Source organism: Mirounga angustirostris, unplaced genomic scaffold (assembly GCF_029215605.1).
Source record: "Mirounga angustirostris isolate CCGP_5_RB_7025 unplaced genomic scaffold, mMirAng1.0.hap1 SCAF_4, whole genome shotgun sequence".
NCBI lineage: Eukaryota > Metazoa > Chordata > Mammalia > Carnivora > Phocidae > Mirounga > Mirounga angustirostris.
Window position 1 is genome coordinate 171,886,292 of NW_026991712.1, and position 25,366 is coordinate 171,911,657.

General features: G+C 38.7%; 1 protein-coding gene across 1 annotated transcript in view; it reads right to left on the reverse strand.

Moving 5' to 3' along the window:
- Positions 1–25,366, reverse strand: part of CLIC4 (chloride intracellular channel 4) — a 72,413-nt gene that overhangs the window by 34,705 nt on the left and 12,342 nt on the right. The window contains exon 2 of the mRNA XM_045898417.3: positions 1,218–1,327. Within this exon, the coding sequence (XP_045754373.1) occupies positions 1,218–1,327 (110 nt within the window). The remainder of the gene's footprint in view (positions 1–1,217; positions 1,328–25,366) is intronic.

Consider the following 25,366-nt stretch of genomic DNA (forward strand, 5'->3'; position numbering starts at 1 on the left):
TGATTTCATTCTTATGGCAGCTCTGTCCAAAATGAGGTAGGTGTATCTTTGAAAGAGCCTGCAGTTTGAACTCTCACTATCCCCTGAGGTTTACCTCTGCATTCATATACATAACTAAAGGGGTTCCTGGAAGACTTCACAGCTTATTTTCAATAAATACACCTTAAGTCTCTAAAATCTCAAATAAGTGCACTAGAAGTAAGTAAAGAAGAGAGTTTAAGGAACTGACAGAACCAGGGAATGCCAGCCAAGAACTGGGAACGGAATGACAGCTCCCAGATAACTCTCACTTGGTGATGCCGGGAGGGATAACACACATGAATTCCGCCACCCATCATGTGACAGCCCGTCCAGTTTTTCCTGGACACTGTTCGTGACTGACATGCTTAAAAAATAAGCAACAAACCATGTTTCACCTTTGTGTCAAGAGGCATACATTTCCACTGCCCAATCCTAAATTTTCTGTTAGTGTAACCGTTCTTAACCCTTGATTTAAGTCTCTTCTTTTTCCCTAAGTATGAATGTTCTTCACCTCAAACCTGTTTGCTAAGGAAAAACAGAAGCTCCTGAGTCAAAGAAGCTTACTATTTATCAGGGCTCTTCTCAGCCCTCTCCACTTTGGTCTATGGAGAGAAAGTTAGAAACACTCTTCAACTAGCAAGAACAATCACAGGGCCACGGATAATCCCTCTTATTTTACAATTATATTTAACCAAATATGGTTAAAATCGTATTACAGAAAATGCCTATTATTCCCTGAAAAGTAGAATAAATGAAATAGACCACAGCAGTATTCATCCTCCTAAAATTTCACTCTTGTTTTTAAGGATCCAGATTACATACACCACGTGTTTAGTACATTTTAAACCAAGAAGTTGTCGGCTTAGAAAGTTCTTCATAGCTCCACATGTACACTGGAAAGTCAAAAATGTCCCTGCATCCATACTAAAATTTAGCTCCTGGTGCTGCTCTTGAAATTAAAGGTAAACATACAGTAAGTTCTTAAAAATACTGAGTGGCCAGTAAATGCAATTTACTGACACTGTGAGTTATCCATAATACTTACACAAGTTAAATTTGTCCACAAATCAGCTGAAATTTAATAAATATATTTATTTCCTTTAGAGAACTTACGCATGCCAAGTGACGAATGGGGAGAGATTCAAACTGAAAACAGTATATACTCAAGTTGATTTCAAACTGCAACAAAGTCTTACCTCTTCAGATCCACGGTTGTGACACTAAATACAACTCCTTTGAGCCAAAGAATCATGAAGAGCCTCTGGGAAAAGGGGCAGTTTCCTATGCTTTCACCATCACTGCCAGCCTGGGAAAGAGAAATCAACATTGAAGAACAGGGTCAAAGTGGTGATACTTAAAACGATAGACCGATTTCTGATTTATAATCAAGGGTTCAAGGAAACAGGAAGAGTTGCATTGTAGAAGGAAGGGTGGAAACTCAGGTCTCTTACTCTGCTTTCATTTGCCCCCCCTCTCTTCTTAAAAATGGCTAGTCTACTACAGCACTGTCCTACAGAACTTTCTGCAATGGTAGAAATGATCTGTATTACCACTGTCGAAATACAGTAGTCATTTGTGACATATGGCTAATGAGTGCTTAAAATGTGACTAATTCCACTGAATTTTTTAATTTGCTTTTAATTAATTTTATTAAATATTAAGTAATTTCTTGTTCTATGAGACAGTATTCTTTATAAAGCAACATAAAGGGGGAAACCTGCAGGTGTATCTATCTCCAAAGAGTTAAATAATCCCCAACCCCCACTCATTTAAAAAAATATTCATTATGAAAATCCCATATCCTGTACACATTCTTTCAAGGAGCAAGAAAATAACAAGGTATCTTTATAAAAGCTATCTGTAATCCTACTTAATATGAATGGAGCAGCTGACGACCTCCCTGAGCTCAATGATGAGGTAGAATTTTCCTAGAAATCAGGGTGAGACAAATCTTTACTCCTGTCAGGTATGCCCCCAGTTCACAAAGGAGGAACAGAGGAAGCAAAGAACAGGAGTGGGGGCAAGAAAGCCAGCATGCTGGAAGAGAACATTCTGACACTTGCTAGGGAGCAACACAGCCTTCTTCACCACAAAGTCGGTGGAAAAAGCCAGAAATAACTTTCAACAGCTCATTCAGAGACGCACGGCTCAAGTTCTGTTTATTATCCTAAAGTAACTCTCAAAATATTTAGAAGCCATTTCAGTAAGATGCTACATTAGTAATGTTACTAATTCCTTAAACTAATGGGGAAATGGGGTGGAGTAAAAAAATAAATAAAAGCAGTTACCTGATTAAACATAACACAACAAAATAAATGGGCATAAAAGGAGGATTCCAGAACCCTACCCTAATCAGACAGCATGAGAGTTACAACTGAACTCGTTTTTTGCTTTTTAAATCGTTCTTTATCAGAAATGAAACATACACAGAATTGTAGCCAGAGTGAATCGTATTAATTTCTAGTACTGCAACTTGCACAAAACTTGACTTTCTAAAGAAGGCCTAGTTCTTAACCTTTAATGTGATTAAGAATAACCTAAATAAACATTTTAAATGAGGATCTCTGGGCCTTATATCCAGAGATTCTGATTCAGAAGAATTCCTAGGTAGGGCCCAGGAATCCTCATTTTGTTATAGGCACCCAAGGAGATCACAAAGCAGAACATCTATCTGCTCAACATGCGGAGAGACACTGGTGTGGGAAGGTCAGGATGATATTCCTTCTTCAAAGTACAAGTCAGTTCACAGTATTAAGTCATCCTATGATACAATGTAACAAACCGGTACTCAAAGTTGCTTTTTTGAAGATGCTGGCCATCGCAACACCTATAGAACGCTGATAACATGTGAGTGCGTTTACCACAGATAATAAAAAGTTAAGATACATCTTTCTATATAGCCTGATGATTAATATTTTTACACAAGGTTGTGGCCTTAGATACTCAAATCTTACTATCATTCTTGTTTTTGCTTTCCCCTCCCGGTATTAACATGCTTAGCAGCAGAAATATAACAACAAGAAAACATATATCAAATTTCAGACTTACTGAAAAAGCAGTAAAGTTTGGTAGACAAAGAACAAGTCTGACTCACTTTGTCCTATTCCACTTGTTTAATCTATAAAATGAACCATAATTTCCCAAGATGCCTGTCATAGCAGTGTTAAAATAATTATATTGGTAAAGAATTTGTAATAAAGATGTTACATATAGGTACTTGGAAAGACATTAAACCCAAGGCAAGCTGAAGATAAACAGCAACTGGCTACAGATCAAAAATACCACACCACAATTTCCCACGATGGTCTGCAGAGCATATGCAAGCGTACAGACAGGAGAATCTTGGGACACGGACGCTTCCTGAAGACCTAGTCAGGATGCAAATGCCCCCTCTCCTTTCACCTCCCTTGCCTATAATTTCTAGCAAATGTACTCTCTCAGGCATATGTGAAGCTTATTACACATCTCATACTCCCTATAAAACTATTCTTTTATGCACACACAAATAAAAGTATGTGTAATCTTCAAGATAGATCTGAAGAACTGCTATTTTAATTACTCCCAAAACTCATGACAATTCAAATAAGAAATATTGCCAAGTACAAGTTTCTCTGAACTTTTAATAGCATGAGAAGATTGGGAGCTAATAACCAGATAATGTTTTCATCAAGTGTAGTGGAACTGGAAAAATTCGGATCTCTAGAAGTCATAAGTCAAAAACTTCCTCTTGTAATGCATGTTGTAATAATAAAGTTCCATTTCAACATTTCAGTAAAATTCCATTCAAGGTAAAGGATCAAAAGCATGCTCTTCAATATGAACTACACTGAACATAAACTACTGGTACAATCCACTGAGGAGGATGTTCCGGTATAGTGGAAAGCATTACACACTGAAAATCAGGATACCTTTATTCTACACCCAGTTTTTTATTATAACAAAAATTAACACATAGGTATATCTAACCATAGCGTCTAAGAAAAGTATACCTTAAAAAAAAAAAACAACTTTGCTTTTTACTGCTTCTAACAGTGCACTCATTATTTTAAAAGTACTTAAAAACTGAAACCCTGCAGGTCAGAGTTCCCTTACCTTTGAACCATTCGCTAGTTGCTTAATCTTCTAGATTTTTATTTTCTGTGTACATAACTACTTTTCTCTTTTAAAAATGTGATCACACGAGGGCGCCTGGGTGGCTCAGTTGGTTAAGCGACTGCCTTCGGCTCAGGTCATGATCCTGGAGTCCTGGGATCGAGTCCCGCATCGGGCTCCCTGCTCAGCAGGGAGTCTGCTTCGTCCTCTGACCCTCCCCCCTCTCATGTTCTCTCTATCTCATTCTCTCTCTCAAATAAATAAATAAAATCTTAAAAAAAAAAAATGTGATCACACGATATACAACTTTTTTATGATCTACATTATTTTATTCTCAATTCAATGCAATCAACCCTCCAGAGGCTATAATGTGCCTGCCAGAATGGTGTCCAAAAAGGCCAAGGAGAGAGCCAGGGCTTTCTACCCTGCCAGCCAGGAAAAGGAGGCCCTATTCCTCCCTGCTCAGGGCGGGGGGGGGGGGGGGTGGTGGTCAGAGGAGGCCCAGTATACAGTAGTCAGGACACTCACGGTCAACTAGAGGTGATATCAGCGGAGACTACACAGGGAACTGGAACCCCCAGCCCCGCCTAGCAGAAATGAGGAGCCGCCCCAGGGGTATCCGGAGGCCACTGTAGCTACTCATTCTCTGTGTGGCTGCAACAAGGCAGTGTCGTTGCCCTTCTCCCCTCCCACCCTCCTCCAGAGCAGCGTCAGAGAAGTCTTATTTGAGTGTTAGAGAAGTTTAAACAAAGCTTAAACAAGATCGAGAGTCGCATAACACAGTATGAAAATGTCCAAGTTTCGAACAAAACTCACTTGTCATACTGAGAGCCATATGAAACTGAATGAAAAAAGGCAATCAATAATGTCGTCATCAGGATGACAGAGCTGTTAGAATCTACTGACAAAGATTTTAAAGCAGCCATGATAAAAGTGCTTCAGTGAGCAATTATGAACAGCTTGAGACAAGTGAAAACATAGAAAGCCTCAGCAAAGAAACAGAATATGTAAAGAAGAACCAGAAGGAAATTTTATAACTAAAAAATAAAATAACAACAAAAAAAGCTCAGAGTTTGAGCTCAACAGCCAAACTGCCAAATGGAAGGAACAGAGGAAAGAATCCCTGAACTGGAAGAAAGAACAGAAACGACCCACTCTGCACAGAGAAAAAGTAGACTGAAAATACCACACTTCCTATATATTTCCATATATTGAGGTCATCCATCTAACAGTTATTTTTGAAGGCTTCATTTATGCTATTCATCCAACAATTTCCTATGTATAAATTTATTCTGTAGAAACTTTTATACAGATGCCCAAAGACACAAGAGAGAGGAACACTGAAGCACCGTTTGTAACGGCAAACCACTGAAGACCACCCAGTGCCAATCAATAAAGGATCTGTTAATTACAGACCACCGCCAGAGGGTGGAAGTCTGGGCTAACCACGAGGTCTTTGCTGGCACGGGTAAGAGTATGGTCAGTTTTTCCCTGTGGTGTTTGAAGTAGAGCAGCTATTGCCTGAGGCTTCTGTCTTAAGCCTCGGCTGCCCCTTTCCTGGTCCTCTGGCTAGCAAGAGTGGACTTCTCTTAGAGCGTTGTCTGCACCTGTTGGTGTTTCCAGCTGCCAGCTCCTCTAGCTCTGAGTCTGGGCTAGATCAGGGCAAAAAAAAACCAAGAAACTCATCTACTCTGCCTTCCCAGAAGCGGAAGTCTCTCAGAAGTACTAAATTTAGAAAGCAAAATTAAAAATGTAGAAAATGTGGTATATCCATACAGTGGAATAGTATTCAACAATAAAAAGCAATGAGGTATCTTGATATATGCTAGAAGTCGGATGAATTTTGAAAAATTATGCTAAATGAAAGGAGCCAGTCACGGGGCGCCTGGGTGGCTCAGTCGTTAAGCATCTGCCTTCAGCTCAGGTCATGATCCCACGGTCCTGGGATCGAGCCCCGCATCAGGCTCCCTGCTCGGCGGGAGGCCTGCTTCTCCCTCTTCCACTCCCTCTGCTTGTGTCCCTTCTCTCACTGTGTCTCTCTGTCAAATAAATAAATAAATAAATCTCTAAAAAAAAAAAAAAAAGAAAAGAAAAGAAAGGAGCCAGTCACAAAAAAACAACACAGAGTATATGATTCCATTTATATGAAATGTCCAAAATAGGCAAATCCATAGAGACAAAGTAGATTAGTAGTTACCTACCTAGGGCTTTTGTGGGGCAGGAAGGAAGAAGGGTTGAGCAATGACTGCTAATGAGTACAGTGATTTTTTTCTGGAGCACTAAAAATGTTCTAAAATTGGATTGTGGTGATGGCTGTACAACTTTGTGAATATACTAAAAACCACTGAACTGCACACTTTAAATGGATGCATTGTATGATATATGAATCATATCTCAATAAAGCTGTTTTAAATATATAGGCACAAATTACAAGTATAAATATACATATACTAGAAAAGATTTTAATTTGGGAAATATAGTTCTAATATTATGATTTCATATTATACAAAAAACATACATGCCCATGTTTTCCCAAAAATTAGAAAACTCAAATAAAGCAAAAACTTGAAGAATCCCAATGACACAGAAATAACCACCAATTTCCACATAAAGGATGAATCTTCCTATTCCTTTAGATTTGTTCTTATAAAAGGGGTACTTTTGTTTAACTTGCTATGTGGGGTTTCTCTTACACACTCATTATTCCTCACCCTTCTCCCTCCAGGCCCCTGTTGTAATCCCTCAATTGCCTAATACCAGTATTTAATCAGAAACTGCCAGATTAACTCCTACATTGCTGAATAGGGGTCAGTGGTAGATGCCATAAATGTTTTAATGTTTTACTAATTCAAGGTTAAGGAAGGGCCCACTTAGAAAATCTAGTTTAATCAGTTGCTAGAATAGTCATTTTAAAACACCCAAGAAAGTGAGCTTGAACTTCATTCCTATTTCTTTGGGTTTAAGGGACTGGGGGTGGGGGTGATGGTGACTAGGGTAAGAAAGACAAGCCTGGGATCTGAAGGTAAAAATGTGCTCCTGACCATTAAATTATTTTCCTTGACACATTTTCTAGGGAATGCCTACAACATGCTGCTAAAAGAATAAACTTAAAAACTTTAAGGTTTCAGGGCACCTGGGTGGCTCAGTCGGTTAAGTGTCTGCCTTCGACTCAGGTCATGATCCCAGGGTCCTGGATTCAAGCCCCGCATTGGGCTCCCTGCTCAGTGGGGAGCCTGCTTCTCCCTCTCTCTCTGCCTGCCACTCTGCCTACTTGTGTTCTTTCTCTGTCAAATAAATAAATAAAATCTTAAAAAAAAAAAAATTTTAAGGCTTCATTTACCTTTAGTGTGGATTCTATCTAACTTAGCTGTCTGAATACACAAAATGGCTTGCTTTGATTTAGATTACCCTAAAAAGTCTCAAAACAACATGATAAATGGGCAAAGTCATCTGGTTTCTATTATTCATTTCTTCAGAGCTTTTCCTAACCACATGCTAGAACCAAGATTTAAGAGTCCTAAGGTTTAATAAGCTCTCATCCTTCTATGGGGTCTGCAGAGCATGAAGGAAACAACAAGGTTTAGAATCAGACATATATGGATTTGAATCCTGACCTCACTACTTATTAATGTGTAATCTTTAGTAAATTACTTAACATCTGTGAAACTTTCCTACACCACGCTATTAGGGGGTCAAATCAGTTGGGGTACATACAGCTCCTGGCATATGTTAAGAATTAGTAAATGTTACTGGACTTTAAAGATGCTTCATGCAGGGGCACCTGGGTGGCTCAGTTGGTTAAGCGACTGCCTTCGGCTCAGGTCATGATCCTGGAGTCCCTGGATCGAGTCCCGCATCGGGCTCCCTCCTTGGCAGTGAGTCTGCTTCTTCCTCTGACCCTCCTCCCTCTCAGGTGCTCTCTCTCATTCTCTCACTCTCAAATAAATAAATAAAATCTTTAAAAAAAAAAAGATGCTTCATGCACAGAACTCAAGGCCTAACAATAGGTTCTTCAGTTCAAGCACTTAGTCATTAGACTCCCTAGTTCCTTTATTCTTCCAAAAAATAAGAAAGGGGAAAGAACTGTGGAAGAATAATTCCACAAATAAAGCCAAAGGATACATGATGGAATGATTACTATATCCCAAGCTCTGGTTACGTAAATAAAACACAGCCAATGGCAGGGCATGGGAAAGACCTCAGATGCTCCCATCTTCTTGTTCAGGATCACCAAGCCCTGAAGTCTACTCTCCAGGTTAGGTCCTATGCAATTTAGGGAAGAACAGATTCGTGTGAAATTACATGAAGATACCCAACTACCAGGGTTAGATGAAACTCCAGGCTAGGCTGTTCGAGTTCCACATAAAACATTTACCTTACTGAAAAGGAACTCTCTACTGTCCCCAAACAAGCTCTTCACATGTATTCACCTAGTTCATCCTTATATTCTCTGACTCAGCAAAGCCACACTCACAGGACGTCACCACTTCCTAGCTGTGTGACTTTGAAAAAGTGATTTCGACCTCTCTGGGCCAGTTTTCCTCTTCCACAAAATGGAAACAATACGATGACCTACCTAGTTGGACTGTTGAGGGGAACTGAAGGAGTTAACAAATCCAAGGGCTTAGAACAGCACAATGGTCTAAAACAAGGGCATGGGAGGGAGTTGTTCACTATATACCCTTTCACACTTTTTGATATTTGTACCATGCACATGAATCTTTCATTAAAAAAAAAAAAGGCAAGCAATTTGCAACAATGTGGATGGAACAAGAGGGTATTATGCTAAGCGAAATAAGTCAGAGAAAGACATGTATCATATGATCTTACTGATAATGAGGAATTCTTAATCTCAGGAAACAAACTGAGGGTTGCTGGAGTGGTGGGGGGTGGGAGGGATGGGGTGGCTGGGTGATAGACACTGGGGAGGGTATGTGCTATGGTGAGCGCTGTGAATTGTGTAAGACTGATGAATCACAGACCTGTACCTCTGAAACAAATAATGCAATATATGTTAAGAAAAAAAAAGAAGAAGAAGATAGCAGGAGGGGAAGAATGAAGGGGGGGAAATCGGAGGGGGAGACGAACCATGAGAGACGATGGACTCTGAAAAACAAACTGAGGGTTCTAGAGGGGAGGAGGATGGGAGGATGGGTTAGCCTGGTGATGGGTATTAAAGAGGGCACGTTCTGCATGGAGCACTGGGTGTTATGCACAAACAATGAATCATGGAACACTACATCAAAAACTAATGATGTAATGTATGGTGATTATCATAACATAATAAAATAAAATTAAAAAAAAAAAAGGCAAGCAAACAAAAGCCTTCCCACCCCAAACATATGAAAATGATGTAAAACAAAAGTCACAGGGGCGCCTAGGTGGCTCAGTCAATTAAGCATCTGCCTTCAGCTCAGGTCATGATCCCAGGGTCCTAGGATCTAGCCCCGCATTGGGCTCCCTCTCCCCCTTGCCCCGCTCTCTCTCTCTCTCACACACACACACACACACACATACACACACACTCTCTCTCTCTCTCTCTAAAATAAATCTTGAAAAAAAAAAAGAAAGAAAAGAAAATACAGATTACCAGACCTCACCTCCGGACATTTGGATTCAGTATGTCTTTGTTGGGGTCCAGGAATCTGCAATTTTTAACGAGCACTTCAAGCAATTCTAATTCTGATTCATTTGGTGAGCAGGCCACATTTTGGTAAATATTGACACAGAGGAAAAACATGCCAAAAATAAAGACTGGAAAGAAGTTTATTCCACAGTTAGACTTTGAATTTTAACTCCTCGTGATGCCTTCTGGACTCTGCTCTTTGTAGACCAGCAACCTGGTCACCATTTGTTAGACGCGGTTTTGGTAAATAACAGCCTCCTCTCATACTTTAAAGGAATACTACTCTATCTGTCCCCAAAGCAGGATATATCAAGACTTAAACCAAGGCAACCTAAAAGCCCTTAAAAACCAACACTCAAGGGCGCCTGGGTGGCTCAGTCAGTTAAGTCGTTGGCTAAGGGATGGACTCTTTAGTTTAGGCTCAGGTCGTGATCTGAGGGTCTTCGGACTGAGCCCCATGTTGGGCTCCACGGTCGGTGGGAAGTCTGCTTCTCTCCTTCTCCCTCTGCCCCTCTCGTTCCCCTTCCCTGGCTTGCACTCTCTCTCTTGCTCTCTCAAATAAAAATCTAAAAACAAAACAAAACAAAAACACCTAGACACTCAAATTGAAGAACATTCTTATTTATACAAACCAAGAAGCAGAAGCAAAACAATGTAACAATAATAATTCTAAGGGCTTATCCTACAGCCAAATATAATGTTAAGGACATTATGGTGACACAGAGTCCTCTACAGATCAAGTCCTTTATTCTGTGGGATTGTTGTATCTGGTTTAGAAGAACAATTGCAAATTTTAATTACTATATTATATTACTAAACGATTTGACTTGTCAGGAGAAAAAAAAAAGAAAAGATTCTTCTGTGATGTTAGGGACATGGAACAATACCTGACTTGAAAAACAGGCTGGGTTTTCCACTTAGAAGCTATAGAACTCTACATTTGGGTAAGTCACTTAACCGTTTTGACTTTTAGTTTTCTCTTCTGGAAAAGGGGGTGGTCTGGGGCAGGGGGTGGGGGTTGGAGACTGCTTTACAGAAGCTGGTAACTATAATGTTGTGATACAAGATATATATTCCTACTCTCAGGGAATACAGTGTATGCAACTTCAAGAAAAGGAGCAAATAAAGCAAATGGGGTAACATGTTAATAGGTAAACTGGGTAAAGGATAGTCTTTGTACTGTTCTTATTCCTGCAACTTGAAAGTGTAAAATTATTTCCGAATTAGTAGTTTTTAAATTATTCATCTAGTTCCCACTTCTGTACTAATAGTTTATAACTATAATTCATTTTTACTGTACCATTTTTATATTATCCCCAAGGACAGATAAAAATCTTTTTAAATTAAAATTTTTTATTTCTTAATCATCCATCAACAATGTGAGGACCCACCTACACTAAATATTGGAGATCTAGTGATGAATAAGAAAAGACATGGCTCCTACCTTTGTATTACCTATGTTCTACAAAATTGAATCTGAATAATTTAAGAATATGAGAACACACTAAAAATGAAAATCAATATAGGATACAGTGTAACTCAAAATACATCCCCCATCTGGGGCTCCTGGCTGGCTCAGCCGGTGAAGCATGCGACTCTTAATCTCGGGTTCTGAGTTTGAGCCCCATGTTGGGTGTAGAGATTACTTAGAAATAAATAAAATCTTAAAAAACAAAAAAAAACAAAAAAAAAAACAGGGGCGCCTGGGTGGCTCAGCTGGTTAGGCAGCTGCCTTCAGCTCAGGTCATGATCCCAGGGTCCGGGGATCGAGCCCTGCATCAGGCTCCCTGCTCATCAGAGAACTTGCTTCTCCCTCTCCCTCTGCCTGCCGCTCTGCCTACTTGTGCTCTCTCTCTGTCAAATAAATAAATAAAATCTTAAAAAAAAAAAACAAAAAAAACCAGGGGCGCCTGGGTGGCTCAATTGGGTAAGCGACTACCTTCGGCTCAGGTCAGGATCCCAGGGTCCTGGGATCGAGCCCTGCACCGGGCTCCCTGCTCAACAGGGGGCCTGCTTCTCCCTCTCCCTCTGCCGCTCCCACTGCTTGTGCTCTCCTGCTCTCTGTCAAATAAATAAAATCAATCTTAAAAAAAAAAAAAACCCACATTTCCCAACAATTGAAATAACACTTTAACATTTAAAGTGTCATAAACACCCCCCAATAAATCACGATTTTGTGAGTTTCAGTTTTATGGGCTTGCCATGGCTCCTCCTCTGAGTTGGTAATTCAGCTTTTAACGGGAGACTTGATGTTCTCTTGCTTTAGTCTAAATCACCAAATTGAGGAATTATTCAAAACTATTCAAAAATATGTCTTTTCGCTTTATTTTATTTTCAAATATACCCTTTCACACTTTTTGATATTTGTACTATGCACATTTTTAAATGTGGGAGGGAGCAACTAAAAGTATAAGACAAAGTTTATCGTGCTTAACCATATAAAATAACCTTCTAAAATTTATAGTTATTACTAAAGTCATCAAGATTCAAAGTTACTTGAAGGCTGTTGGAGGAAATCACTGAAATACACAATTTAGCCCACTGCCTTAGCCAAATGTCATGGTTTAGTGATACAGCTCTCTTTTTTAAGCTTTGTCCACCTACAACTATGGATTATTACACCTGTCGAATGTGAAACAGAATTCATTTTCCAATAGCTTCTCAGGCTAGTTCTGTTTCCATTAGTAAATAACCAAATTATGATTCAATTACCTAATATAGCCGATAGTTTAACTTAAAATAAAAAGAAGCCTGTAAATAGGTACAATAGTCTATAAAAATGAGGTCTTTGCAAAAGTTCTCACTTCTCCTCTCCCAAGATGACCTCCCACCCACGTTCTAGAGGACCCTATACCACGATTCCATTATCCCCTCCCATTTGTCCTGTACAACAAGGCCGCATGAACCTGGACACTTTTGTGACTCAAATCACATTATCTTCCACAAAAATACCCACTGCAGCACCTGCCCTTCAGGTGAAGCTCAAGCCTCACCTCTACGAAACCGTTCTAGATCACTCTGGCCCAAACCAGTTACCTGTCCTCTCAACTTCTACTCTGGCTTCTCAGACTCAGATGTCAACACAAATCATCAGAAGATCGGTGCAGCTTCTGATTCAGCAGATCTGGGGTGGGGCTCAAGATTCTGCATCTCTTACAAACTTGAAGGAGTAGCAAGCCTGTGCCACTTATTTAACAATTAGTATTGAGTTGCCTTGTGATCTCTTAAATCATTACCGTTCCCTGCACTCTATCTCCTGGGCTAGTCTGTAACTTCACTGAGATGGCATACATTTTTTTTTATCTTCCCATAGCACCTCATTTGCTGCAGGTGCCTTACTATTTATTAGCTTTCTAGTGATTGCTAACAACGAAAGCCTCTGAGTTACAAAGAATGAGCTCCAGGTTATCAGTACAGAAAAAAAAAAAAAAAAAAAAAAACTCAAATCTTCCTGACTAAGGCTTCTCAAAAATTCAATTAGTTCTCCAGGTGAACTTGGGACAGAGCTAACAAACCAGAGAAGCCACTATAACAAACTCTGAGAGTTGGCTGCCCAACACCCCTTCTCCCACTTTGTATTGCTGATAGAACTCCCATTTTTGATGAGGCTTCTGTTTGTCCATCCCCCAAGGGACACAGAGGATGATGACCCAATCCCCAAAGCTAGGAATAAATCCTGACTGATTCTAAGCCAGTCATGATGGTTCCATTCCTCTTGCCAGGAATTAGTGGCAAGACCCGGTGATTAGATCCAGTCCTAGTCTTTGCTCTTTGCTCTGAAGACAAAGACACCAGACGAGGAAACCCTTGGATGTCAGGCCTGTGGCTGCTGTGGCCAACCCGACAGGGAAGCCAGAGGCTGCAACCAACACCAAAAGACAACAGAGCCAAGGGCATCGCAAAGAAGGGAGCCAGACCCTGACATACTATACACAGAGCAGTCCTCCTACTACACTTCTTTCATTACATACGTTTCCTTAGGGGTTAAAGACAATTTGAGGTAGAGTTTTCTGTTTTTCACAATCATAAGTATTCAAAACGTTCTCACCATTTATCTCCAATTATGAGTAGCAGGAAGAATAAAAACATTTGTATGGTAAGGAAAGAAAAAACAAAGTTCTCGATATAAGCTAAAGGAGCTATAAGAGCCATTCCAGGGCTCTGGTTTGTTTACAATTAATTCTATTTTCTACAGGCTGCGATTTACTTTGCTCTGGGATTTCAGTGGGCTGGGTAGCATGTGCCGCTGATGTTCAAGCTATAAGCTCTCCTCCTCATTAATGGGACAGCTCACAGAAAGAACACCTCCTTGCCCGGGACCCAGGTACATTTATTCCACATGCAACACATACTTACTGAGGACCTATTATCTCCCAAGCACTGGGAGTTGGCACTGGGGAAACAACTGTGAAGGAGTCAGATAAGACCCGACAGCTCCTGAAATTCAGATTTTTATGGAATAAACAGATAATATATCAAGTTAAAAACGTATACTGGAGCGCCTGGGTGGCTCAGTGGGTTAAGCGTCTGCCTTTGGCTCAGGGCATGATCCCAGGGTCCTGGGATCGAGCCCCGCGTCAGGCTCCCTGCTTGGCGGGGACCCTGCTTCTCCTTCTCCTCCCCACCTATGCTCTCTCTCGCTATCTCTGTCTCTCTCTTAAATAAATAAAATCTTTAAAGAAAAAAACAAACGAACAAAAAAAACCCTATACTGTAGTAAGTGCCAAAAGGGAAACAAAGTACTAAGAATAAGGATAAGGAGCACCTACTATAGATAAGATGGTCATAAAAGATCTTAGACCTACAGAATGAGAAGCCAGCTGTGCAGGAGCCAGTGTGAGTATGAGAGGAAGTGGTACTGGCAGGGGCCAGATCATGAAAGATCTTCTAGACCAAATCAAGGAGTTTGAATTTTATGTTTACAGTGGGAACATCTGCTTATTTAACAAATGTTCACCAAGTGCCTACTGCGCAGAAAGAAATCCTTTAATACAATGGTTAGCAACAAGGACTGTGGAAGCAGAGTGTCTGGTTTGATGGTCTACCTAACCTACTGTGTGATACTAGATACTACTTAACCTCTCTGGGACTCTGTTTCCTTATATGTAAAATGGGGATTACCTACTTCATAGTTAGGAGATTAAATGAGTAAATATGACAATCTCTTAAAACACTGCCCAGCATCTGGTTAAGTGCTCAGTAACAAAGTATGTGCTAAGTAGAGAACAATTTCACAACTTCATTGAGCTTGGGGGAAATGCCAGAGAATGGGGTAATGGGATACCACTGAAGGGTAGGGGCATATGAGGGCAAAATCCAACTTCCATTTTAAGACAATAAATAACACTTGCTACCATATGGAGAACAGGCTGGGGACATAGAGCTGGCAAAGAATGTACATTGGGAGACTTGGAATGTGGCTTGGATTCGAGGCAATGGAGTTAGAAATGCATGGATTAAATTGAACTGGGAGGGTAAAATCCTAAAGACTTGTGAGGATGTGAGGATTTGCATGCCAAAAGTGAAGGAAAGAAAGAAATTAATTAACTCCAGGATTACTGATTTGAGCAACTGGGTGGAGGAAAGCCTCAAGATGGAGGGGGGACGCGAGGGGGGGTGCCTATACTTTGCTGGAAAACAGAAAAATCCTTCAAGAGATAACTGTACAACTATCACCTTGGCTTAAAAATATTTAAGTGTGAAAGGCTACAAACCAAAACTGACATTGTTGACCTCACGACACACTTCAGGAGAGGTGGGGACAGTGGTATTAACTTTATATACCTCTGTATTGTTTTGCTTCTCCTTTTTTTTTTTGGCAGGCAGGATTTAAGAAAATTACAAAAGAAGAAAATGTTCAAAATGTTTACACATGACAATCTTATTTGTGTCCCTAACCACTGCCAAGATACTAAACTGCTTAAAGATGACAGAAATTTTTTTTTTTTTTAAGATTTTACTTATTTATTTATTTGAGAGAGAGAGAGCAGGAGAGGGGGGAGGGTCTGAGGGAGAAGCAGACTCCCTGCCGAGCAGGGAGCCCAATGCGGGACTCGATCCCAGGACTCCAGGATCATGACCTGAGCCGAAGGCAGTCGCTTAACCAATTGAGCCACCCAGGCGCCCCAAGATGACAGAAATTCTTTAGAATTCTTCATATTGCTTGAAAAAATGGTGAATACAAAGTAATCACTCAAAAATGACTAGCTTAAATAAAGTAGGGAATGAATGAGTCGAGAAAGATTCTATTGAATAACTTTCGTTCTGTTACATATTTGAAACATATGCTGAAAATGAAAACAAACGCTCTAATCTATACTCAAATCAAATCTGAAATGTCACAGCTAGAATCATTTGTTAAAACAAAGTGTCAGATATACAATGACCAGACTTCCCATCTAAGCACAACAGAACCATAACAAAAACAAGTTCTGCTGGAATATTTAATTTACATTCACCCATCAAAAGCCTAAGGAGAAATAAAGTTTCTTATCTCTTCAGAGCAAATTATATGCCATATATAATTAAAAATACTGAATGACAAGAAAGGAAAAAAGAAGATAACCAAAAGTAGAACCCTTCTTTCTGTCTGGATCAACTTTGATTCTACTCCCTATAGGAATCAAATACAACAAATGAAAATGTCACCAAAGTGGCCTAGAAACAAGTTAACAGCTACTGTTTAATCCAGTTTTTCTCACTTGATATGCACTATTATGAAAATGTTTTACATATGTTAATCCTCACAATAACCATAAGAAGTTAGATACTGTTTTCCCCATATTTCAGATAAGGAAACAGATTTTGAGAAGCTTAAGTAACTTGCCTTAGGTCATACAACTGAGGAGTAGCAGAACTGAAGTCTGACGTCTAAGGCCCATGCTATTAAGCACTTGGACAATTTCTTACACCAAGGTGAGAAAGAGGTAATAGAATCTTACCTGTTTAATCTCATGATTTTATGGTACAACCACCATCTCATTCATATGGACATTACTACCAAGTAAGATAAATTACGTGAACTACAATCAATATAATGTAATCTACAAATGTTATTTCAAATTTTCTAGTAGCCATAGTTTAAAAAAAGTAAAAAAGAAACAGGTGAAATTAAATATATCATGACTTCAACATGTAATCGACATGAAAAATAACTACATTCTTTGTACTAAATCTTTGAAATCTGCTACAGATTTTATAGTACATCTCAATTCAAACTAAACACATTTCGAGCACTCAACAGCCACCTATGGCTAGTGGCTATCATATTGGTCAGCACATGTCTACAGAAAAAGCCTCTGAACAACCAACACCAAGACCACCAAGACCATGTACTAAAGGTTGTGTACCTGGACTCATCAACTCAACATTCAAGCTCTCAGAAATGATTTATTCTTATTCCAAACAACCTTGAACAAGTTTGGCTTACCAAACTACAACAGATTACAACAGAAAAGTAAAGGAAATGGGCTGCATCAACAGAGCTAAGCTGGCAAAGGAAGAAATAAAACACACACACACACAACACACACACACACATCCATGCATGCACACACACAGAAGAGATCTAGATTCAAAAAGTGTAACAGCTGAGGCCACTTAGCAGAAGGGCAAAAATAGTCTTCCATACCTCAACAGTTCCCCAGGCCATTGCCATATTACCGAATTCATCAGAATGCTGGCATTAATGGGCAGTTAAATTCAGCATTTTAAGAAGTCAAGGAACCATTAATATATTTTAGAAATATTTTCATTCAGGGGCACCTGGGTGGATCAGTTGGTTAAGCATCTGACTTTGGCTTAGATCATGATCTTGGGGTCCCGGAATTGGGACTCAGCAGGGAGTCTGCTTGTCCCTCTCCCCCTCCCCCTCCCCCACTCATGTGCTCGCTCACACGCACGCAGCTCTCAAATAAATAAAATCTTTAAAAATTTTTTTCATTTAAAATCAGTTTGAGAACTCTCTGTACTATCTTTGCAATTTTCCTATAAATCTGAAACCATTCTAAAATAATAAAGTTAACTTTAAAAAAAACAATTTGAGGGTCACCTGGCTGGCTCAGTTGGTTGAGCATATGACTCTTGATCTCAGGGTTGTGAGTTTGGGCCCCACATGGGGTGTAGAACTTACTTTAAAACCTTTTTAAAAAAGTAAAAATAAATGAACAATTTGAGGCTTCTAGTATGGCAAAAAGTTGCCACAGATCAACCCTCTGCCCCCCATAACAAGAATAACTTCTAGACCAAAACAACCACTTGACGGCACTGAAGAGTAAACAAAAGCAGGCAGATGTTGGAGGGGAAATGACATTTGGAAAAAGGGAAATACGCTGGACAAGTTTCCCCAATTTTTATCTTTTAACCTCATGCCATGCAGGGCAGCTAAAACGCCAATGGAAAATTCACAGGTCTGCTGGCTTGAAGAACAGCATTCAGAGCAACCATCGCCATTGGAAAATAAGGTAGAAGACCATAAAAAAGAGAGCCAAAGACAGGAACCCTAAAATCTGAATAAAACTCTGCCCAAATCTCTAGCTGATCCCTGACATACACATGCACAGTACAGACTCCAAGCAAGACAGCTAAAAGAACTGAAATCTGAGCTGCCACCACCACAGAGGAAAGAGTTTTGCAGTTTGAGTTCAGCTGACTTAATTACCTGCTTAAAAAAAAAAAAAAAAAGGTAGCAAAATCAATATTCTTTAGAAGAACATAACAAAATCCAAGTTTCTACAACTTGTCATTCACAATATCCAGAATACAATCCAAAAGTATTCCCCACAGGAAGAAAGAGGAAACCCATTCTCAAGATAAAAAATAATCAAGGAAACACACCTTATGCTGACCCAAACTCTGTAATTTGCAGGTAAGGACTTTCAAGCAGTTATTATAACTATGCCCAAGAACATAAAAGAAATATATGCTCAGGGCACCTGGGTGGCTCAGTTGATTACTTTTGATTTCCGCTCAGGTCATGATCTCAGGGTTGTGAGATCAAGACCCACATCAGCATGCACTCAGCAGGGAGTCTGCTCCTCTCCCCTCCCCCCAGCACATTCTCTCTCTAAAATAAATAAATAAATAAATAAATAAATAAATAAATAAATAAATAAATAAATAAATAAATCTATCTTAATTATATTACTAAAAAAAAGAAATATGTGTCCTTTACAATTAGTTATTTGCACTTTGGTCACATACAAAAAATGTATTTCCAACTTTTCCAATGTCTAAGACTCATTCTTTTAACATCTTCTAACCAAAGATAAATGCACTAACTTCCAGAGTCTTCCTTTATCAGCCAAAGACAAATAAGGGGGGGGGGTGAAATTCTTATGCAAGTCAAAACCCAGCAGCCACTTTCCCTAAGGGTAGTTTAAAAATATACATGCTATAGTATAAACTAGACTCAGAAAGAGACCTGGGATGAAAGAAAACTTCCTCCCCGATCTGTGTTTATAGCAGCTACCTGATTTTAGTGGATGAGAGGTATTTCTCTTTATCAACAAGTTCCCAGACCTAGAAATTCCACTAAGAGTTCAGCAATAGGATCAAAAATCCAATTTCTCCCTTTATAAAAAAAAAAATCTAAATTCTCCAGGAAGTTCTTTTTTAAGAGATTACACTTTAGGTAAACAAAATAAAAATAAAGAATTCGGAGGATAGGGACGCCTGAGTGGCTCAGTCGGTTAAGCGTCTGCCTTCGGCTCAGGTCATGATCCCAGGGTTCTGGGACTGAGTCCCACACCGGGCTCCTTGCTCAGCGAGGAGCCTGCTTCTCCCTCTGCCTGCCTCTGTCTCTCTCTCTCTCTGATAAATAAATAAAATCTTAAAATATATATATATATATAAAAGAATTCAGAGGATAAACAAGATATGTGAGCAACTTTAAAAACAATTACATCATATGGTTATGCACAGAAAATTAGCTATAAAGACACACATTACAGTACTGTTTAACAGGTAAATTTTGGACCTGTAAATAACTAAGAACAGTGGATTAATGATAACAATGAACAATAAAAAACTGCAGTCATAAAAATGTTATAGAATTTTAACAAAGTATTAGCAGTCAATAAACATGAAAGAATGAATTTTTCTCTGGTATTTTATTTTGGATTATCTATGTTTAAATTTTTCATTAAAATATATTACAAAATATTTTTTTATTATATACTCGACAATGTACTGCAGCTGTGAAAAATTAACATTAAAATTCTTGTCTATCTTCTTAGGTGGTCTAAAATAAATTTCAAATATCTGAACAGTACAAGATAGCATGTTTATTACTGAAATTCTTACTTGCCATTTCAATGCACAGGTGCCTTAAATATGATAAAGGTAAATTCTAACCTAGAATAAATAATTCTGTATGTCTTATTTTAGACACAACAAACAAAATCTTTATCTTTCACGTAGTTCGTCTGGAAAATAAAATATATTTCTAGTCAAAGAATTCACTTTTGAAATATTCTTCATTTCTCTGACAAACTGCCCTCATTATCACTGAGAATTTTTATTACTTCCATTTGTATTTGTTTTCCAATAAACTGCATCTAATTATGAGAATTTAATTATCTGGATCTGACTTTGAAATTACAAGTCTCAATTTTCTGTCTGGACCTAAATACCCAAAACTAAGGCTACTCTGGTACATAAAATAAATCTGGACTAGATTGGACATTAGTTCTAAGAAACACACCCACTTTACAGATGAGAACAACAATTTGAACCTGGTCTTCCAGTTATGTAATTTGAAGATTCTAGACCTCTAAACCCATCTGTTATTATGTTTAGATCAATGGCTATCTAGTGAGCACTAGACATAAAACCCAAATTACATGTCTCAAGTTCAATAACTGAATGCAATTTTTATCTCTGGTATTTTACTACGAGGCAATACAGAACCCAACACCAAAAACAGAACTTAAAACTCTCTTACATGCATCTGTCTCCAGACTTCACATACCAATTTGCCCCAAAACTCCAAAAGACATTTACTCAATTAATGAGCTTTCTACTATATAACTAGATTGTGTTGGGTGAAAATATAAAAGATGAAGAAAATAGTCCCTGATCCCTGATCTCCTGGAATTCACACTTGGGCCTGAAACAAAGAGAGGATGAGAAATGATTCAGATGAATGGCAGAATAGGCAAATGCACAAAGCTCCAGACAGAGTGGGAAGGATTCGCTCTGCTGAGGGAGCAACAAATTCAGAGAAGGTGCTAAAACCTTGGAAGGCATTTGTTTTCATGAACTAAAACCCTTGAAATTATATGTTAAGATAAACTTTTTACAGAGTTGGGTGTACTCCAAAATATTTATAATAAAATATGCCATAAAGGTATATGGTTCTTCTCTTCAGAAACATAGCACATTCCTAAGTGCCTGAATGCTCTGCATGCTTGCAAAGAGCTCTGAAAAGGAGCTCAAAAGCTGAAAACAGTTATTGTCAGTAAGAATGTTTTTGGGGGCTTTTAAGAGTCCTTATTTGAGAACAACATGTGCTTTGGCCAGAAACAGATTTATTCCTTCATTCTGTTCTACAATATCTATGACCAACCCATCAGAAGAGTCTTATTATCTCACAGTGAGATCTGACTTAATGGTTAAAAACTGAATAAACCAAGAAAATACCAATCTTCCAAAAGACAGCAAGAGTCTAGTCTCACAGTAAAAATACATGTGAAAAAGACTTAAGGATAAAACCACCTAAAAAAAAAAAGAGAAGAACTGGGGATAGGAAAATGACAACAGGATCAAGAAACTAAAGAAACCAACATATTTACAACCTCTCTCAAAGGGGGATAAGCAACTATTCTTTATATAGAAAGAATTTGTGTGTGTATGTTTGTTTTAAAGAAAAGGTTCCTTGTAAATGGTTTTTCTTTAAAGGACAAAGGAAGACAGACCATAGGACTAAACAGTTTGGTAGCCTTTTAAGTGAGCCAAAAGTTAAAAAAAAAAAAAAAAAAAAAAATCAAACAAACAAACAAAAAACCTCAGATCCAAAAGCACTGGCTGATCTCATTAGCTCTGCTTAAGAAACTTTATAGATGTGACTTCACTCCTGGATTACACTTCTATATTTAGTTTATACCTAATATGGATAAAGTCCCAAACTAACAGCCATTTCCTCTCTCCACAAAAAGAAACTTCCTTGCTTTTTTTTCTATCAACAATGCAAAGATTAGTGTAGGCTCCTCTAAAGGGAGAGGTTAAGAAAAAAAAAAAGAACACAAAGAAAAATATTAACAATTTGGTATGTTATTTCTGTTAAACTTGGACTGCTTTGACACTTATAAACTGTAAAACAATCCTAAAATCAAATATGTGATGTTCCAGTCAAGTTCCTTAACAAGTTTATAAATAAACCCTTTAAAGAACTTTACAAAATACTAATTAACCAGGCCCCAAAAATGCACAGAGGTGAGGTCATGGAAATTTTACAGTTTCCTTTCAAATCTAACTAAGAGAACTGAAAGCAACCAAACTCATTTAACGAACCATTTGGAGTCGCCGATTGTTAGTACGTTTTAGGAATACCCTTAAACATTCTCAGAGTTTCTTATTTTTTATTTTTCAGGGCGACTGAATACAGCAAAGAGTGAAAACAATTAGATAAACATTCGAGCTTCAAATAAAAGAAAGGATATAAACAAATAAAAAAGCTCTTAGTGGTTAAGAGTTAGGCTCTGGATAACAAAGACCTTGGTACAAATCCCAGTTCTGCTACTTACCAGCCCCACGACCAGACCACACGCAATGACCTCTCTAAGCCTCACATGTAAAATAGTATCCATAGTACCTATTTCAGAGTTTATAGGAGGATTAAATTAGCTAACATGTAAAGGGCTTGGCACACTGTGCCTGGACCAGAGAGAATAAGCTTGCAATGCTGTTATTTTATAACTCTTATTCTGACTTTAACAGAAAAACAAAACTCTTATTCTGACTTTAACAGAAAAACAAAAACTTACTCTTTATTTTCATGTATCAGTGTACTCTATTTTATACAGGAATAAATTAAGTAGTTTCAAGAAGCTTAAAACACGGGGCGCCTGGGTGGCTCAATTGTTAAGCATCTGCCTTCAGCTCAGGTCATGATCCCGGGGTCCTTGGATTGAGCCCAATGCCTGCTCCACGGGAAGCCTGCTTCTCCCTCTCCCACTCCCCCTGCTTGTGTTCCTGCTTTCGCTATTTCTCTGTCAAATAAATAAATAAAATCTTTTAGAAAAAAAAGAAGCTTAAAACATTATCATAAAATGAAGTGTTTTAAAATCAGTTTAAGATCCCTACATCACTTATCAATTACAGCCATGCTAAAGTTTTAAAGTTTGATTATCATCCCATTGTGGTATAAAGTAAAAAGTTAAAACAACAACAATCTCAGGGTCTAGAAATAAAGTAAGAATTAGGAGATTCAACTCTCTACTCTAATCCCTTAAAAATTACTAAGCATAACACCTGTCAATCTACACTATCTCAATTTCTTCTGCTACAAATTAAGTAGAAAGATCCTGATCTCTCCTAAACATGTCTGTATTTCCCGTAAAGAAAGCATTTACATAAATGTCAGTTAATATATGATCAGCTCAACTTTATAATACCACAAAAATCAAGGAATAGTAACATGTAGTAGCACAAGAAGCTATTATGCCAAATCCATAATTCAATAAGTACTTCCACAGAACCACTAGATCCTATAAGCCACAGATTACTCCTCTTTACTTCTTCATGCTCTAAAAAAGAAAGAAAGGAAGAAAAAAGAAAACCACTCTTACTAATAACAGACTCTTAAGCTTGAGCTACTAGTCCAGAAAGAGCTGCTCAGGCAGAGTTTAAGATGGCAGAGTCCAATCTGAATGTCCTTTAGTTATCTAGAAAGTGTCAACACAATCATGGTTCACTTAATTCAGGATTAAATTGGAGTCTAATCTTGGATTTTTTTTTTACACTAAACATGCTCTTCTGATAAAGAAGGGTAAGTTCCCCCACCTATTTATTTGTAGTGGCAGCCTGGCAGATGCTTCTCTTAGTAACATCCTGGAGATTGAAACCCCACATATTGAACATATAACCTAACCATGAGAGGCGCCTGGGTGGCTCATTCGGTTAGGCATCTGCCTTCGCTCAGGTCATGATCCCAGGGTCCCGGGATCGAGTCCTGCATCAGGCTCCCTGCTGAGTGCGGAGCCTACTTCTCCCTCTCCTCCCAGCTCATGCTCTCTATCTCTGTTGCTCTCTCTCTCAAATAAATAAATTAATTAAATCTTTTAAAAATAAAAATAAAATAAAATAAGCTAACCATGAGCTGATACAGTCTTAACTCAGCATTCCAGAGGCCCATGGAATAATAACAAGCAAACAATGCTTACTATATGCTAGACCTTAAGTTTCTTTTCTTGTATTAGCTCTTTTAATCTTTACAAAAGCCCAAGAAGTAGATACCATTACCCTAGTGAAGACCCTAAGGCAGCTAGCAAAAGGTAGTACCAGTACTGAAACAGTCTATATGGCTCCAGAGGCCACGCTCTTAACCACTACAGCATGACAACAACGTAACACAAAGATCCAGTCTTCCAAATGACAACTCAATTGCCAACTTGAAATATTAATTCTTGGGCGCCTGGGTGGCTCAGTCAGTTAAGCGACTGCCTTCGGCTCAGGTCATGATCCTGGAGTCCCGGGATCGAGTCCCGCATCGGGCTCCCTGCTCGGCGGGGAGTCTGCTTCTCCCTCTGACCCTCAAGATCTCTATCTCATTCTCTCTCTCTCTCTCATAAATAAATAAATAAATAAATAAATAAATAAATAAATAAATATTAATTCTAACCATCCTCAACTCTGAAATAGACTATTTAGTGCCTACAGAGGGAATACAAATGATACTTGAAGTCAACAATCATCCTCTGGCTCTGACTTGGGATCTCAAATCCCAAATACTACCAAGGATAGAAAGAACCTTTCCGAGCAATACCAAGGTAGCACTATGATCTAGCACAGGAGTCTCTGCTGAGTCATCAAGACAGTGACTGCAACTCTTCATCCCACTGGCTGTCAAGCCACACACTCAGGGACAGGACACAATCGTGGACTTTCCCTTTGCTCTTTTCTATTGTGCAAGAAAAAAAAGTAAATCTTCATTTCAATCTAAAATTACCGTCTTGAGGCACTAAATCAATATGAACTGAGCCCAGCGATCTGCATCATATTCTATTTCTCTGGCTTCTTGTACAAAGATTTCTGTAAATTTAATAAGCATTTGCTTTTCCCCAAGCATATGACATCTTCTCTCTTCTTTTCCCACCAGCTTTCTCTGGAATCAACCCTGTGCAAGGGAGAAAAAAGCTTCTGTATATTCCCTCAGCATACATTTTACTGAGTTAAGACACGTAATGCAGTTAACACAGGGCCTGGCACATAGAAAGCACCCCATAAATGTTTATATTATTTCAATTAAGTATGAAATACTCTTCTATATATTCATTCTATCTCATGCATTTGGGAAATGCAACCAAAAAATCAGTCAGTGGTAATAAGCACATCTACTCTAAATATACACAAAACAGACCTTCCTCGCAGTGAAAAAGGCATCCCAGTCAGTGAATTATGATGACTCCC